This window comes from Hyaena hyaena, unplaced genomic scaffold (genome assembly GCF_003009895.1).
Source record: "Hyaena hyaena isolate Hyena2069 unplaced genomic scaffold, ASM300989v1 scaffold_146, whole genome shotgun sequence".
In the NCBI taxonomy this organism is placed as follows: domain Eukaryota; kingdom Metazoa; phylum Chordata; class Mammalia; order Carnivora; family Hyaenidae; genus Hyaena; species Hyaena hyaena.
Genome location: NW_024080778.1, coordinates 916422 through 932790, shown reverse-complemented (window position 1 = coordinate 932790; position 16369 = coordinate 916422). Strand labels below are relative to the sequence as shown.

The 16369-nt window shown below is 39.6% G+C and overlaps 1 protein-coding gene across 2 annotated transcripts in view; it reads right to left on the bottom strand.

Annotated features, from left to right (window-relative positions):
* Positions 1-14576, bottom strand: part of COL25A1 (collagen type XXV alpha 1 chain) — a 455910-nt gene extending 441334 nt beyond the window's left edge. For both annotated transcript variants that reach the window (XM_039238752.1, XM_039238753.1), the window contains exons 1-2: positions 14221-14576; positions 13060-13129 (exon numbers count right to left, since the gene is read on the bottom strand). In XM_039238752.1, coding sequence (XP_039094683.1) covers positions 13060-13129; positions 14221-14508 — 358 coding nt within the window. In that variant the 5' untranslated portion in view covers positions 14509-14576. The remainder of the gene's footprint in view (positions 1-13059; positions 13130-14220) is intronic.
* Between the last annotated feature and the right edge of the window lie 1793 nt (positions 14577-16369).

Here is a 16369-nt window from a genome sequence, read left to right as displayed (position 1 = left end):
TAAGTATATAAAACTAAAGTGAAAGAAGCTGTCCTTTAAATAACGAATTTTAGCAACAATAAGAAAGTTAAGTACCACATAACCGATAGGATAAGAACATGGATAGAGACAGGTTAATTAACAACTCTATACTTAAGAGTACAAAAAAATATTTATTAATATTTTATTTTATTTATTTAATTTTTTTTGGCTTACCAAAGATTTTCTCTTGCAAAGTTGCTTTAGTAATGTAGGGGAAAATACGTGCTTCGGTGGAAAACTATGCATTGTCTACAGCACACCTTTCCCACTTAACTAATTCCGATTCTTTCAGAGCTATTTAAAACTGTAAGTTGTAGATAACTAACAACAAAGCAAAATAACTCTTATCATAGACATGCAAATTCTTTCTGAGTGCGACTGACTTCCCTCCCTCACTGTGGAAAAAGTCCAGTTTTGCCTCCATTTACCCATCAATTTTGATATTCTAGAACTATAAGTGTATCTGTTTTTAAATTCCCCTTTGAGCTAGTTAAAACATCTTATTGGTTACTTCTTTCATGATTTAAGTAAAATCTTTAACACATGTTCATTTTATATATGCATGAAAGCCACAATTTTATCTTTTTTGACAATTACCTTTAACAGTAATTTTTCAGAAAACAATTAGTTACTTTTTGAAACTTGGGAGAAGTATTGACATTTCCCATTGACATTTCCTCAGTTATACTGCTGGATTTAACCATAACCACAGTGATTGCCCAGGAAAGGCACAAAGGTTTTGAGACTGAAAGGTGATGAAGCCCCTGACTGATCAAATTAGAGGTGGCCAGTAAGCTAAGTAGAGTGTCACCAGTAGAATAAAGGCAAAATATGGAGCACCTGGGTGGATCAGTCAGCTAAGCATCTGACTTCACCTCAGGTCATGATCTCGCAGTCTGTGAGTTTGAGCCCTGGGTCAGGCTCTGTGCTGACAGCTCAGAGCCTGGAGCCTGCTTCAGATTCTGTCTCTCTCTCTTTCTGTCCCTAATCCGCTTGTGCTCTGTTTCTTTCTCTCTCTCAAAAATAAATAAACATTAGAATGGAGACAAAATAGAGTTTATATTCATTCTAGTGAAGGCAAGGGAGGGAGGATGGAAAGGAGAGTGTCTTGATTCTATTTAGGAACACAGAAGATCCTCAATTTCTGTAGTTTCATAGATACATAGCTACACCCTAAAGACCATCCTTGTCTACTCTGTTGGCCAACAACAGAGCACACCAGGGCAATGCTTGTTCATTGAAAGCCTGACAGGGCCTCATGTTTCTACAGGTGTTTTTGCTATGTTCACTATTGGTTTTCAGGAGTTCAATCAGCATTATTAATCTCATCACATCCTATAACTGTAAAAGCTGCGTGTATGTTCAAAATGCTATGGGCACTGTTTAAAGTGGCAACTTATAAACCACTGAAAATTATGAAAAAAAACGATAAATGAAGCTAAATATAGGGGATAAATGTGACTGAATAGAAAATCCCTCTATCTGGGATTCCTTCTTGAGGATTGGTACTGGAAGCAAAGGTTTTCTGCTCAAATAGATGAAAGGCATCAAAGAATAAAACACATTCTGAGTCTAATGTGTTATGGGCTCACACATAGGAAACAGAAAGTATACCTCAGACCTCTCAATTCAAGGATAGTTTTGACATAAAAATAAATTAACTTTTTTTTTAATATTGTAAAAATGGTAACATAAATTTTACCACCAACACATAGCATTTCTCACATAGAACTTGATCACAGAACCAAGCCAATATTCAGGAAAGTATCCTCAGAAGAAGCTGAAATTCAGAGCATTACATAACTGCACAGAAGGAAACTATAGACAAGAACATAAAAGCCCTGGGTTTTTTTATGGATATACTTTCTCAGTGCTAGAGTTTTTCCCTTATTAAACACTTCCAGATGCATAACATGTATAGTAGTACTAAGTCACCACTGTCAGTCTTGCTTCTTAAACTCCTGGGAAGTTGTCAGCATATCTATAGGGCTTGGGAAGTAAATGTAGAGCAGATAGTTAGATCAGTTAACCCTCTTTTTTCCAGCTTACAATAGCTTTGGTTAGTATCTATGATCTCTCCAGCCTTTAGTACCTGGTCCGCCTCCCTATCTTTGTTGCTTTACTGATAATTGTCCTCTCTTAGAAAGCAAAGTAACTAGGGGCACCTGGGTGGCTCAGTCGGTTAAGGGTCTGACTTCAGCTCAGGTCATGATCTCATGGTTCATGGTTTGAACCCCGTGTCAGGCTCTGTGCTGACAGCTAGCTCAGAGCCTGGAGCCTGTCTTCAGATTCTGTGTCTCCCTCTCTCTCTCTGATTCTCCCCTGCTCACGCTGTCTCTATCTCTCTCTCAAAAACAAATAAAACATTTAAAAAAAAAAAAAGCAAAGTAACTAAAGCAGTTTTTTTAATTTTTTAATGCTTTTTTTTTTTTTGAGAGAGAAAGAGAAAGAGAGAGAGACAGAGCATGAGTGGGGAGAGGGGCAGTGAGAGAGGGAGACAGAATCCGAAGCAGGCTCCAGGCTCTGAGCTGTCAGACAGAGCCAGATGCAGGGCTCAAACTCAGACTGCAAGATCATGACCTGAGCTGAAATAGGATGCTTAACCGATTGAGCCACCCAGGCACCCCTAAATCAGTTTTTTTAAAAAGCCATTTTTCTCTTTCAAGACTTCCCAAAAGTCCATAGGTTGAGACTAGGTATTAAAGAGAAACTAGATTGCTCACCAAACCTCAATAACTTGTACAGTTGCTGTGTCTTTCTATTATATGTCCAATAAGACAATTGAGTAAAGTGTTGCACTTGGCCAAACTACCACCCACGAGCCACTACTCAAAACAATAAATAGCACTGCTGATGACAGTGGACATTCACTTCCATGGGAGGTAGAGTTATTGTCTGTCAAACTGCCTTTTGCAGTACTTGTTACATTATGGTTGCAGCCAAATTTATACTTTCTCTGTCAAATTCACTTTACATGTCATTCACTATTGGCTAAAATATCATTAATTCCTAAAGTTTTAACATTTGTTATTTAAATATAAGTGCCCAATGCATATATTCTCATTGTACTGTAAATTTAATTTAATACATAAACATCATCAGCTTAACACACAAAAATCAAATCAAGTAAAAAAGTCTCAAAGATCCCAGAAGCATCTTTAATAAGAGCTCTCTCACAATATATTACTTGAGGGATACTTATTTTTTGTATACTACTTTGTAAACTAAGTATTAAACATTAGTTTAAAAATCAACTGCTTTAGGGGCACCTGAGTGGCTCAGTCTGTTGAGCATCTGTCTTCAGTTTCAGGTCTCATGCTTTGTGAGTTCAATTCCTGCATCACTCTCTCTGCTGTCAGCGCCGAGCCCACTTCAGATCCTCTGCCACACCCGTCTCTGCCCTCCCCTGCTCCCTCTCTTTCTCTCAAAAATAAAAAAATATTTTTTTAAAAAATCAACTGCTTTAAATATATATATTTTAAAAGGCAATAGATTGCTGTAACTTGATAAGGCCTAATATTAAAACCCAGAATTAAAGAATAAATAAAAATACAGAGAAAGAAATTTGAAAAAACACAGAAAACTTATAAACAAGAATAATATGATGACTTGAAGGTTTAAAATATGAGTGACTTTAAGAAAAAGGATGAGGTGGAGATATTGATTTTCTGATGAACAGTGTCATGTTCAGTTACACAGTGCATCTTCCCAGCTTCCCAGTGCTACCACCATTATTATACCTCCTTTGCTGGACCAGTACAACCCATTAAAGAGATAATATTACATTAATAGTTGTTTTTGGAGTCTATTCATTTTTTAATAAATAATTTTGCCTCTATCATTCCTAGTAATATTTCTAATTACGGAATTTTGGAGGCAGGTTCTGTGTTAACAAGTATATAGTATCCCTAGAGATGAGATGAGATCACACTGGGGAACAGACTTCCAGTGATTTTCTAACTGTATCCTGTGGAGTCCTAAGTTCCTTTGGAGACACCTCAGGGGCCACCATGGGGGAGGTGTAGTTAACATCACATCCAATTTCATTTACTAAGTTTCCTCATAAGATTGAAAAGTTCAGGGGCGCCTGGGTGGCTTAGTCGATTAAGTGTCCAACTTCAGTTCAGGTCATGATCTTACAATTCGTGAGTTTGAGCCCCATGTTGGGCTCTGTGCTGACAGCTCAGAGCCTGGAGACTGCTTCAAGTTCTGTGTCTCCCTCTCTGCCCCTCCCCTGCTCACACTCTGTCACTCTCTCTCAAAAAAAAAAAAATTTTTTTTTAAAAAAGAAAAATTGAACAGTTCGACCTCTTTAAGAAATATTGGAAAATCCCTGAACTATTTGATCTCCAAGATTTGTATTAGCTTTAATACATTATGGCTCACAAAGTCCTCAGAGAAAACGTTAAAAAAAAAAAAAAAACCCTGGGGATAAGAACATTAGTATATGTAGGGGTGCCTAGGTAACTCAGTCAGTTGGGCGTCCAGCTTTGGCTCAGGTCATGATCTTGCAGTTCATGATGGGTTCGAACCTCACGTCAGGCTCTGTGCTGACAGCCAGCTCAGAGCCTGCAGCCTGTTTCAGATTCTGCGTCTCCCTCTCTCTCTGACCCTCCCCTGCTCACGCTGTCCTCTCTCTCTCTTTCTCTCAGAAATAAATAAAACATTTAAAAATTTTAAAAAAGAATATTAGTATATGTAAAAAGATAAACCACAATAAAAGTCCTCAACCAGGTCAAGTTGACAGATCTCCATTATAATCATTATGAACGTTTATAGAGAATCTTCTGTAGAGAACTCTACATTAAGCCCTAGAGATACACAGATACAAACCAGAACCCCAACCATGGAGCTCATAAATGACATTGGTAGAAATGGACTCCCAACACACTCCCTCAGGAAGTAGGATACAATTATACCATGAGACCATTTAGCAGTTAGGGTCAGGATCTGCCCACAAGAGTCACCTGATCCTTGACCCACTGCACTCATCTGACCCCTCCAATCAGATTGGTATCTATCCTCAGAAAAGCAGTTATTTAAGAAGCTTATTTCCTTTCTAACTTCATCTTCTCAGACCTTGAGCCCTAATTCTTTCAGTAAAGAAAATGACTTTTAGTATTCCAAAGTTCACTTATCCCTAGAATTTGCCAGTATTTCTAGCCTGACTTTAAAGTCAAAAGGTTGGTGTTTTGTGGAAATGTTTTACCTTATGGTCATATCGTATACATCTAAAAAATGCCAGCTGGATTCTAGAGCCCCTGAGAACAAACTAGAGATTCATAATTCCTAGAAGGGTTACACAAACAACTTACCTTTGATAGCTGCCAGAACTAAGATACTGGAATGCTGGGAAAGAACTGTATCTATTTTCCAGGCATATTTAATTCTAGCATCTTAAGGATCAAAAATAAGAACACAAGTCTGGCCCTGTAGCAGACTTGAAGGAGGGACTCCTAAGAGATTTTTCTTTCCCATTCACTACTGCAAAAGTAAAAGAGGATGCTGGAGACAGAGCTATAATGGGGAATTCCCCTGACTCTCTCTATGCTATAAGAACTCTAAAATACTAGACTTGCTAAAAATGAAGGCAAAGCAATATGATTTCAAGAGATTTTTGGGATATGAATGGCTTTTTCCTCCTCCCCTTTTACTCCTCTTAACATGCAATCTCTTTGATAAAGAAAGAAAAAATAGACTCTACACCTGCCACAACCCAGCCTCTTCCAGTTAGATGTATTCTGACTCTCAACTGTACCATAATGTGCAAACTAGAGCTGGCTACAATTCATCCGATTTACTCAGCCACTTAGCCTAAATGTGAAAACTGTATTTAAATATGTGCTGACCACATTTCAAATATAAGAATAAAAACTTTGTGTACATAACCCAGAAGCCTAGAATTTCTAAATCTAAAATTTTAATATCCAAAGAAACAAACACAGTTTTGGGCATTCCTGGCAATCGGACTAAGCAATCAGGCTAAAGAACACAATATGAGAAAAATAAGGAACCCGTTTCAACTATCATATGGTAACTGAAGTTAATGGACACTACAGATGAAATGATGTCAAAATCATGATCGTGATTCCAAACGATTCTTGATCCTGAGAAATTACAAAGGATGAGCACAAAATCCCCAGTTGATAAATTCAATTATATTTAGTTCACGTATTCTACCTATTAGGATACTGGCCTCAAGTTCCTAACTGTGAATTGATCTAGTAAATAACTAATAATGACTAATACAAATATGAAATTTATTCAATTGTTTGAAAATAAATTCTTGGAAATACTTTAAATAACTTAAAGTTCATAGGACATTCTAATCTTTAAATATAGGTGGAAGAAAATACTTGCTTCCTCCATTAATCTTTTCCATTGCAAAAAGAAGTCAAGAAATCAGCTAGGAATTGAACTGGGAAGGAGCTGACCGAAGTTCCACTATTCAGCTCAGTTCCTCCTCCTTGTGGTCACAGAGGGAAGGGCGTCTGCCATCTGGTGGCATTTCTTAAAGAATCCTATATTTAAAAGACTTAGAGAATAGTCATTTGAAACAATATATGATACCAATGAAAGTGCTCAATTTTAATTTGCAAGTAATTCCACATCGTTCTGCTTCCCATTCTTCTGTATCCCTCCTTTTTAAATGTCAGTTTTAAAATATTTTTTAACTGCAACAGTGCTGAACACATCCCAAATGAAACAATAACTATACATAGCTAAGCATTCAATGTGCAGGTAGGCCATAGTCATTGTTAACACACACCAGGGGAAAAAGTGTTATATATCACAATTAATTAAACCACAGCATGGAACTCCATATTGGCAAACCCCGGAGGGTGGGAATGCTTCTGTGTTGAGCAGTCACATACTGGCTGCATCCTGTAGCCTGGACTAAGTCATGCATTGTTTTCACATTCTCAGCTTAAATCACCAAGTAATGTTTATAAAGTGGTAGGATGGAATAAAAACACTTTTTCATAATAGGTTTTGGATGGTTTCCACTCAAGATAACAAAGATTGATGTCATTTTGATGAGTGTCTAGTGAGGTTCCCCCTGAAGCAGGAAATGGCCCCCCTGGACTGTAAAACAGTCCTCATTCTGGCATGTTTCCCCACCACCAGCTCTCCATTTACCTAATTTCATCTATGAGATGATGCCCTCCTTCTCCATTCCTAGACCTAATTTTGACATTCTAATAGTAGTTTTGTAAACATCATGTAGTTGATTTGCAGAGTTAGAAACCAATCAAAAGCACAATAGGTTATTATGGCCCTGCAAGGCTACTTGTATCTGTATAGTGAGCCAGAAAGAATTAACCCCTATGCAGAATGGAGACCTGTTTCTTAAATAATTCTCAGCTCACAGAAAAATGGAATTACCCAGGTAAGAAAGAGAAAAGAAGACTTGAAGAACTAGCTGCTTAATAATTTTTAGACACGAGACGCAGAACAGAAGCTAAGAAACAAGAACACTGCTTCAAAAGGCAATTTGTCCCTGGTCCTTTGGGTGACAGGGCATTTTGCCAGCTGTCATTACTGGACCAACTAAAAGTGTTACACCCATACTGCTGTGCTCATTAGGACTGAAACCATGTAACATGAATGCTTTGAGGTGCTTGGATGTCACATTGTATTGTTTGGCCTTAGGAAAGGAGAGGAAAGCCTGTTATTCTCATTTAAATAACATTTATAGCATTTTAATTTGCTTTCTTTCTGCAAACCATTTCTGACTATTCTTTACCTTACATAATTGAAAATCTACACATTATTATGCCCTTACTCAATGTACTCCTTCCATTCACTGTGTAGCTGGTTAAGAAAAATGTACAGCATAAGTGAAAAACCATGTTAGTAGGAAATACACGTCCTATATGATAAAGTAAATTTATGTTAGCAAGGTAATATAAAGATCTTCTCATATGATGGGAAAGGGTGCACAACTTTAAAGCTACAGTTAACATCTATTTCTACCAAAAATTGAGAACATATCACAAAGTGTGTCATCCAAGGCTATATTACTCACATACATGAGTCAGGGGTACTTTAACTTGTCTACATTTATTCTTTTTTTGTATACAATAATTTTCATAGACTTGCAGGGTATATAGGAACCTTGAAAGTTATATAGTATATCTTTATTATATCTAGCTAAACTCTCCAAACTGATGAGTAGCTGTGCTCCATTGCATCATTATCAATGAATGTAGAGGAGCCAAGTGCAAGTTCAGTACCACCAGGGAGGAAGTTTTGATTCTTATTCAACTCAAATCTCACTGTTTTCAGAAGAAAGGTAGAAGAACAAATCACCATTCAATTTATCATAGCCTTTATAAATTAAAGCCACTTTTTTGTTTCAGTTAGGTATCAGTAAAGGTAAATCAGCAATCGATAAACCTTTATCTGACCATAAATTCTTGGAAAGGCAAAGCCAGGTGAGGTTATGCAAAGCAATTTTTTATCCATTGCTAACACTCTTATTTGCAATCAAAAGACAGATTTTCGTATATTATGATTTCTCCTGCCATGAATATCTCTGGCCTCCACCCCCAGAGAAAAGAGCAAAAAAGTCCTTAGTATTTATAATATGAAATTGTGGTCATGTACTCCAAAGAATACAGTTCATTTTCTTGGTTGCACTTGTCATGACTATAAATTTATACCATTTTTAAATAAACATCTGTCATCCTCATTGAAATGTAAGCTCCATGAGAGCAGATACCAAGTTTGCCTTGCTGATCAGCATATTCCCAGTAGCTAGCATGATATTTGGGACACAGCAGGCTCTTTATCCCTAGAGAAGCAGCAAATGCCCTTCAAAATCATTCTAGTCCAATACTCCTTACTTTAGGGATATAAAATAGAGTCTATAAAAGCCAGTCTTTGGGGAAATGACTTGTCCAAGATTATACAACATGTTAATCACAAAGCCAGGATTATAACTCTGGATTCTTTATTGCCCATTCACATTCTCTATCCATTACGACATAGAGGTTCTTGTAACTAATATCCTGGGAAAACAACACTCCTGATGAGTAGGGTACAGAAACATTTCTGATCTAAATATCTTTTGGTTGGCTGTCTGGCTCCCAGTGTTCTTTACCAGTTGGAACTAGAAACCGTCCTCTAAATATTCCTGGTTTATGCATACTTGATACAGGACTCCAAGAACAAAACTCAAGTCAGGATTCTGCAGCCATAGCAAACACCCAACTTATTCACTCCTATGAAGGTCAAGTTTTACAAAGGCCAAGCCACAGATGCCAGCTGAATGTCTGTGGTTCAGCTACTACTAAAACAAATATTGTGCTAAGCAGAGCTTCAATTTGTATGCTTTTTTAATTTTATTATAAGATTTCTTTAAAGCATATATTCAAAAAATAGAATTTCTCCAAGCACATGAAAAAAGTAAATGTAAATTTTCAGGAAGCAACAAAGGTGACTTAAAGTTAGATTATAGTGATGGTTGCCCAACTCTACACAGTTATTTTTTTAAAAATTTTTAATTCATATACTTAAAATGGGTAAATATTATAAAGTATGCTTCTATAAAGCTGCTAAAAAATAAGTGTGAAAATGAGTCAGACAGTTAAAGCACTTCTTTTAGAAAACATTTGGTATCAAAACTGTAAAGACATAGCCTCATACTGTTTTAAGCCCAAATTCTATCTACTTCAATCATGGTTTACCTACAAGTTCAAAAGTTTTTCCTTCAAATTTGGTAAAAATAACTTAGTAGACCAATATAAATATCTATAAAGAACCAATTTCCATTGATGTAGCACTAAGAGATACTGACTCATTTGATTATCTGGATGAATGATCTACAGATATATTTGCTTAATTAAGCATAGTATTCTAACCCAAAACCTGCCATTAACTAGCCATTGGGTTTTGAACAAGTTATATACATCTCCAGGGCTCAGTTTTCCCACATATATCACATGTCCCTGTGGACCAGATTAGAGTTAAGTAGCGCACAATATATTAAAAAGAATAATAACTATTATCTAATGAATAACCACAAAGATGCCACACTTTATGTGAATTATCAACCTCTGAGGAAGGTAGTATGCAAACTTTTTTGTGGATGAGGAACCTAAAACATAGAGAAGGTTGACCAAGTTCTCACAGTTACTTAGTAGTAGACCCAGGATTCCAGTCCTGTCCAGCCCAAAACCTATATTCATTCCCTACTGCTTATTAGACTTTGTGCTTTTGATTGTCAGATGTGGGCATGAATCATGACCCTGCCTTTACTATGCTAAGTTAGTCACCTTCTCTGTGTACAGTTTCTTCGTCTGTAAATATGAGATTACTAGCATGTAACTCCCAAGGTTGTTGGAAAGATTAAGTGAGAGTGCTTCCCCTACAATTACAAACCATTCAAGAATAGTCTTTCGATGGGCACCTGGGTGGCCATCAGTTAAGCACACAATTTCGTCTCAGGTCATGATCTCACAGTTCGTGGGTTTGAGCCCCGCATTGGGCTCTGTGCTGACAACTAGCTCAGAGCCTGGAGCTTGTTTTAGATTCTGTGTCTCCCTCTCTCTCTGACCCTCCCCTGCTCAGTCTCACTTTCTCTCTCTCTCTCTCTCTCATTCTCTCTCTTTCTCTCTCTCAGAAATAAATAAAACATAAAAAAAATTTTTTTTAAAGAATAGTCTTTCAGTCCCTCTTCCACAAAAGTTCCTTCCCGTGTTAAAAAAAAAAAAAAAAAAACACTATAAATTCTATGACTTCCTTGTAGCCTACTTGGATAAACTTATACTGGGGACTGAGTTCTATCAAAAGCAATTAAAGTGAACACAAACAACAGGGCATTAGTCCTTTGCTATCAGTCCTTGGCTCTATGACGGAGACTGTCAACAAGAGTGTCAACTTCAAGGGGTGGGCATCTGTCCACAGGAACTGAGCTGAGGTCACAGACTTGTCTCACTCTGCCCTACAAACAGATGTCTGGGTGACAATTCTTAGTCACCACAAACCAAGGTTAAAGCCAAACCAGGTGGGAAGCTCCATATCTCCCTTCTAATCCTCTGGGCCAGGCCATTCATTCCCCAAGACAATACCTCACTGATCATAATTCAAAATAACTTGTCCCCCCCACCCCACCCAGGATACTATTTTCAACATAATGCCTTTATTTCGATGATGTCTGATTATTCCACAAACCGAAAAGGGTGATTTGTCAGCAAGAAACTCGTTTGATTCTGCATCTTGGAAGGCACGCCTTCAAATGTCTACCTCTTCATTACATCTAGTGAAAACTGATGGAACGTGGAGCTCCACTGGTGGTGAGAAAGTAAAGCAGCCATTAGGGAGCCAACAAAAGGCCAAGGAAATCACCATTCATCATTTATTTGTGTGTTCTTATGATAAAACCACCATTTACTATAAAATGAATATGTTAAGAAGAAAATGTTTCAAAATGATGTTCCAAGATAACATAAACTCTCAATGTAACGGCTTTCCTCCAGATTGAAATTAGACCTCAACAACTAACTTGCATCAAACATCATGAAGCAGATTTAACCACAAAAAACAACTTAGTGCTGCAGTTGTCGCTTTTCTTCATTTTACCAAGTTCACTAAGAATCCTATTTAATTAAACAGGTTTATTTTGCACACATCTAAAGAGATTACTGCATACAGAAAATGCAGACCCTAAGTGGTATGATCAGTGAAGTCCTGTACCAACTGCTTGGGAATTTAAATAATCCCTACAGGCCGGTGAGGTTGTTGAAAGTTAATTCCTGCACTAGAAAAGTGCCCTCCTTGAATTTCTGACTTCTGAAGTCTTTCCCAACTTAAAACAACCAAGAATGAAATCTCCAATGTCAAGCATTAACTCTTTGTTTTCTTGTTATCTAATGTATATGTCTTCTCAATTGAAAGGGCTTCCTTTAAAAAAAGAAAAACAGAAAAACAGCTCCATTATAGTCACCAATGTAGCAGAACATAAACTGTAAAATTTTCATTATGTACAACCAGGAGCTGACATTGGAAACTTCTAAACATGGTACCTGGTTTAGTTGTGTCAAAACGTATTCTCCTGAGAAGAAAAAAAGAAAATCCAGAATATGGAAAAACACAGGAACTAGCCTTTCTGAATATAAGCATCTAAGGTATCATATTCCTGAACATTAAAGAAAAGGTAACAGACTCATTTTTCTACAAGTGATGATGAAAAAAATGAAAATACTCATAAATGCATTAACAACATTTATCTGAAATAAAAATCTCAAAACTTATGGGAGCTTTTCATGGTTTATATCAGCTGAATCCACTAGAGGTTTTCTAGTAGACATATTCCAATGCCTCCCAAACTGTTAGATCCACATGACTACCAAGCCTCAGAGATCTGTGAATGAAGATTTAATGATTACATAGGAGTTTCCATTCACTGATGTCTTTCTTCTCCATCCGTCCATTAATATGCTGTCATTAAAACAGTTCCCTAAAGCTACACAGAGAAATGAAAAGATAGAGCAGCCTTTTCTGAGAAGTCTTCAAGAATGCAATAGTTCAAAATAAGAAGTTCAAGATAAAAAGCAAATTTCCTTTTAGTCCTCATCGTTAGCTCTAGGATAGGAGAAAGAACGTTTTTGATAGAAAAGAATAAAAGCAGGTGAGGAGGTTAGGGGAATTTACTAACACAACTGTACGTCAAAGGGAACGAATGGAGATCTGTACTAATGCAGTATTAGCCACCAGGGAATTCAGAATCTAACATGTTCTGCAGTCCTTTTTACCACAGACATTAAAACTGAATAAAAAGGAAGAATATTTTTCAAATCTGTGAATTATCTTATCTCCTTTGCTTTCCCCTAACAGACCTTGGTATGCTGCTTAAAATAATATTTGGGGCTTTATTTGCCATTCTTCTGACTGAGACATGTTGATTTTATTAAAGTAAGTTGGGCCTGCATTCTTTCTTTGCTATTATTACAGGTAGACTTGACAGACACAGGACTTTTGTTTTAAAAATGCTCTGCTATGGAGGAAACCTTGTTAAAGTAAGTTCCATTTTACCTGCTGGGCAGTTGCACTCTGAAGGTGCTTCTCTGGCGATTCTTATTTTAGCCATATGTTCATAGGATTTCTGTAGGCAAAGAAGAGGTATTGTCATCAGTAGCACTGTAGAGAAAAGTATTCTTTAGGAACTCTCTGGCCATATGCTTGATTTACCAGCATTTGATAGCCTGCATAACTAACATTTACATACATACTTGGACTTTAGTCAAAAGGTAACAGTACCCAAGCCCTAAAAAAAGAAATGACTTCTGACACCATTTCAAGACTGCTGGACTTGTACATCTTTCTCCATTCTTCAAGTACCACCACCCTCCACTTTCTCCCTCAGCTCAAGCATATGCAGTTAATGCCAAAACCTGGCTTTAACCTGCTTTTTAGGTTACCTATGGGTTTTAAAACAGTCAATATTGTGTACGTGAAGGTCAACTGCATATCATGCCGTGCTACAACTACTGCCAAAAAGCCTCTCTGTTGGAAAAGCAAGTTCCAGAAAACCCCCTAACTCGAGTCTAATGCCACCCCAGGTTTGATAAATGTAACCTAGATTCCTTTCAACTCTCAACTGCAATGGCACTGCATTCATAAACACCCCTGCTGCTGCATCTTTTAGAAAAAAATTAAGCTACATTTTTTCTTTTTACTCATTGAATATGAACACATTTAATGTGTGAAATGATCTTTAAAATCATAGATAGGTTTACCATATAACAGTGATTACCATTTGTATATTAATAACACCTATGGTATGAATCTTCTTATAATACAGGAAGGACCTAACAGATGTTATCTCTGCAAGGAATAGTCTCCAAAAAAAAAAAAAAAAACTGGAAAATTTTTGTCATTTGTATGTCACTCTACAAAACTAAAAAGAGATAAAATGCCACGTTTTCTTTCTGGCCACCTTTCCCTCTTTCAGTCCTCCATATATGTTTAGCATGCAAACATTAAGAGTGAGGGAAGATGACAGAGACAGAGAGCATGATATCAAAGGATGTGCATATACAAATAATAGGCTACACTGAGCATAGATGATCGCCTAGCGTATGCACACCCAGCCACACCAAGTATGCATACAGTAAGGGTAGAGGCTGTTCGTGTACACAGAATCATGCCTGTGCAAGATATTATCCACGTGCAAAATACCCCAGCCTTTCACACCTGAGCCAGAAGTTGCTCCACTTTCTCTTGCACCATTGCTTTGAGCTGATCCAGGCGATCAGGAAGCAGATGGATGGAAGGGTCCCCTTTTGCGGATTCGAGAGCAGCGATCCTCGCCTGGAGGTCGTTGGTTTTCACCCCAAGGTACAGACAAGACATCAGGGCCACCACTGACAGAAGGGCCGCCAGGGCAGTGCACGGCGGCACGGTCCAGGCACAACGCTGCCTCGGGTCCTCTGAGCCTGGCTCCCGGCCCCCACCTTTCCCTGCATGCTTCTTCACCAGCATCGTGGAGGGATCGGCTGCCTGGGTTTCGCCTCCCACTCTCTACCACTTCCAAGAATCTCGAAAGGAAAGAAAAAGGACGATTCCTCCAAAAGTTCAGTCTGGCTGGCTGCACAACTAGTTGGCGGAGAGCGAGCCGGGGCACGGAGATGGAGCTCCGCTTTCCTCAGCGCCGAGACCAGCGGACGTGGACCATCCTCTCCGCTTTCTTCTCTCCCCCACAGCTAGGAGTGAAAAGCACCCTCAGTCTGGGGGACTGGTAGCAAAAAGGTAAAAACCGGAATGAAACCCACGCGGATGGCCCTCCCAGCCCTTCAGAGGACGAACACCTCTGAAGGGGTCCTCGACAGCGCCCGCCCAGGCTCCAAAGGCACTGGGCGAGAGGCACAGCGAGGGGCCGCCGTTCGCTCTCGCCACAGAGCACCCGACCTGTTGCGTCTCTGGTAGTTTGCCTTATTTCCACCTATTCAGTGTTTTTCCGCACGCCGACCTCTTTCCTACCTAAAGTCAGTTCCAGGCAGAAAGGCTGAGCGAGAACGCGAGAGCGCAGCGCAAAAGGAGTGGCTAAGGGGGAAAGGAGACAGGAAAACGAAATAACCCAAGGAGCAAACGCGAGCGGCGAGGTTGAAGCCGCTGCTGCACGAAGTATCTCCGCAGCCTCGCGGGTGTGAGCCTTATATACCCTTCGGGATGCTCATGTGTGAGTGTGTGCGTGTGTGTGTGCGCGTGTGTGTGTGTGTGTGTGTGTGTGTGTGCGCGCGCGCGCGCGCGCCGGCTCCGAGCGCAACGTCCCTCCCCGGACCCCCTCCCGGCGCCCGGCCTCCAGCCCCCGGGCTCCCGCAGTGCTGCGCCCCCCTTCCAAAGCCCGGGCAGAAGCCCGCCGTATTAGCATAATGTATTCACCTTCGCCCTGCCTGCGGGCGCCGCCGGAGACCCTCCAAGGGGGCGGAGAGCTCGGGAGGGAGCTGAGCGGGAGGTCTGTATTAGCATAACACATGCAAATAGCGGAAGCGGCCACCGTGATTGGAGGGGAGCCTGGCGACCCCTCCCCCTCCACGGAGTAACTTCAGCGTCCCCTAAGGCCACATCTCCCGCCTGAGCTGGGGGCCGAAGCGGGGTCTTCGGTACGGAAGGCGGCAACTTTGGCTTATCCTGACTCGGCCCAGCGCCCCCTCTTTATCCCTGTTAAATATGGAGAAATGGCCTCCAGGAGGGAAGAAGTGAAGCAGAAAGCTCTGGCTCTCACTCAAAAGCAGTGGCCGGAGCTATTGCGAGTTCGCTCCTGTGCAACCTTTCCCCCTCCTCCCTCACTCTCCCACATGCCCAGAGGCGAAGTGTCCGACTGAGGTAAATATCCCTACTTCCCTTCTCTTCCCACGGCCACGCTGCTGTCTCCGACAGGGGGAAGTTTTCTCTCCCCTCCCCCAGTTTCCTTCTGTCTTGATGGACTGCGTCTCCTCCCCTTTCGGTGTTCCTAGTCTGTACTAAGGGTGCTAATGCGTTTTCCTGATTCCCCGTTTTGTGGGATTCAAAGAGGGAGCGTGGAAGTACATACATTTCTCAGGATTTAGGAAACTGAAGAATGAGGTCAATTTTTCCTCTTACCTGACTCTCCTCCCTCTGGATCAAATTACAAGTTCTCTAATGGGATTTTTGAAAGTAGGTAATAAGTAGCATTTTATATCTAACTGACTTTGCAAAAAAAAAAAAAAGTCTCACCTTTTACTCCGAAAGGTCCTTCTTATCTCCTCCTCCCCACGAGAAATACCATATATTTTTCTTATCCTTCTTAATCAAGCTGATGTCAGGTCGATGCTCATTAATGTAAACAACCAAAGAAAAACTGCACTAAGTTGATCTTTCA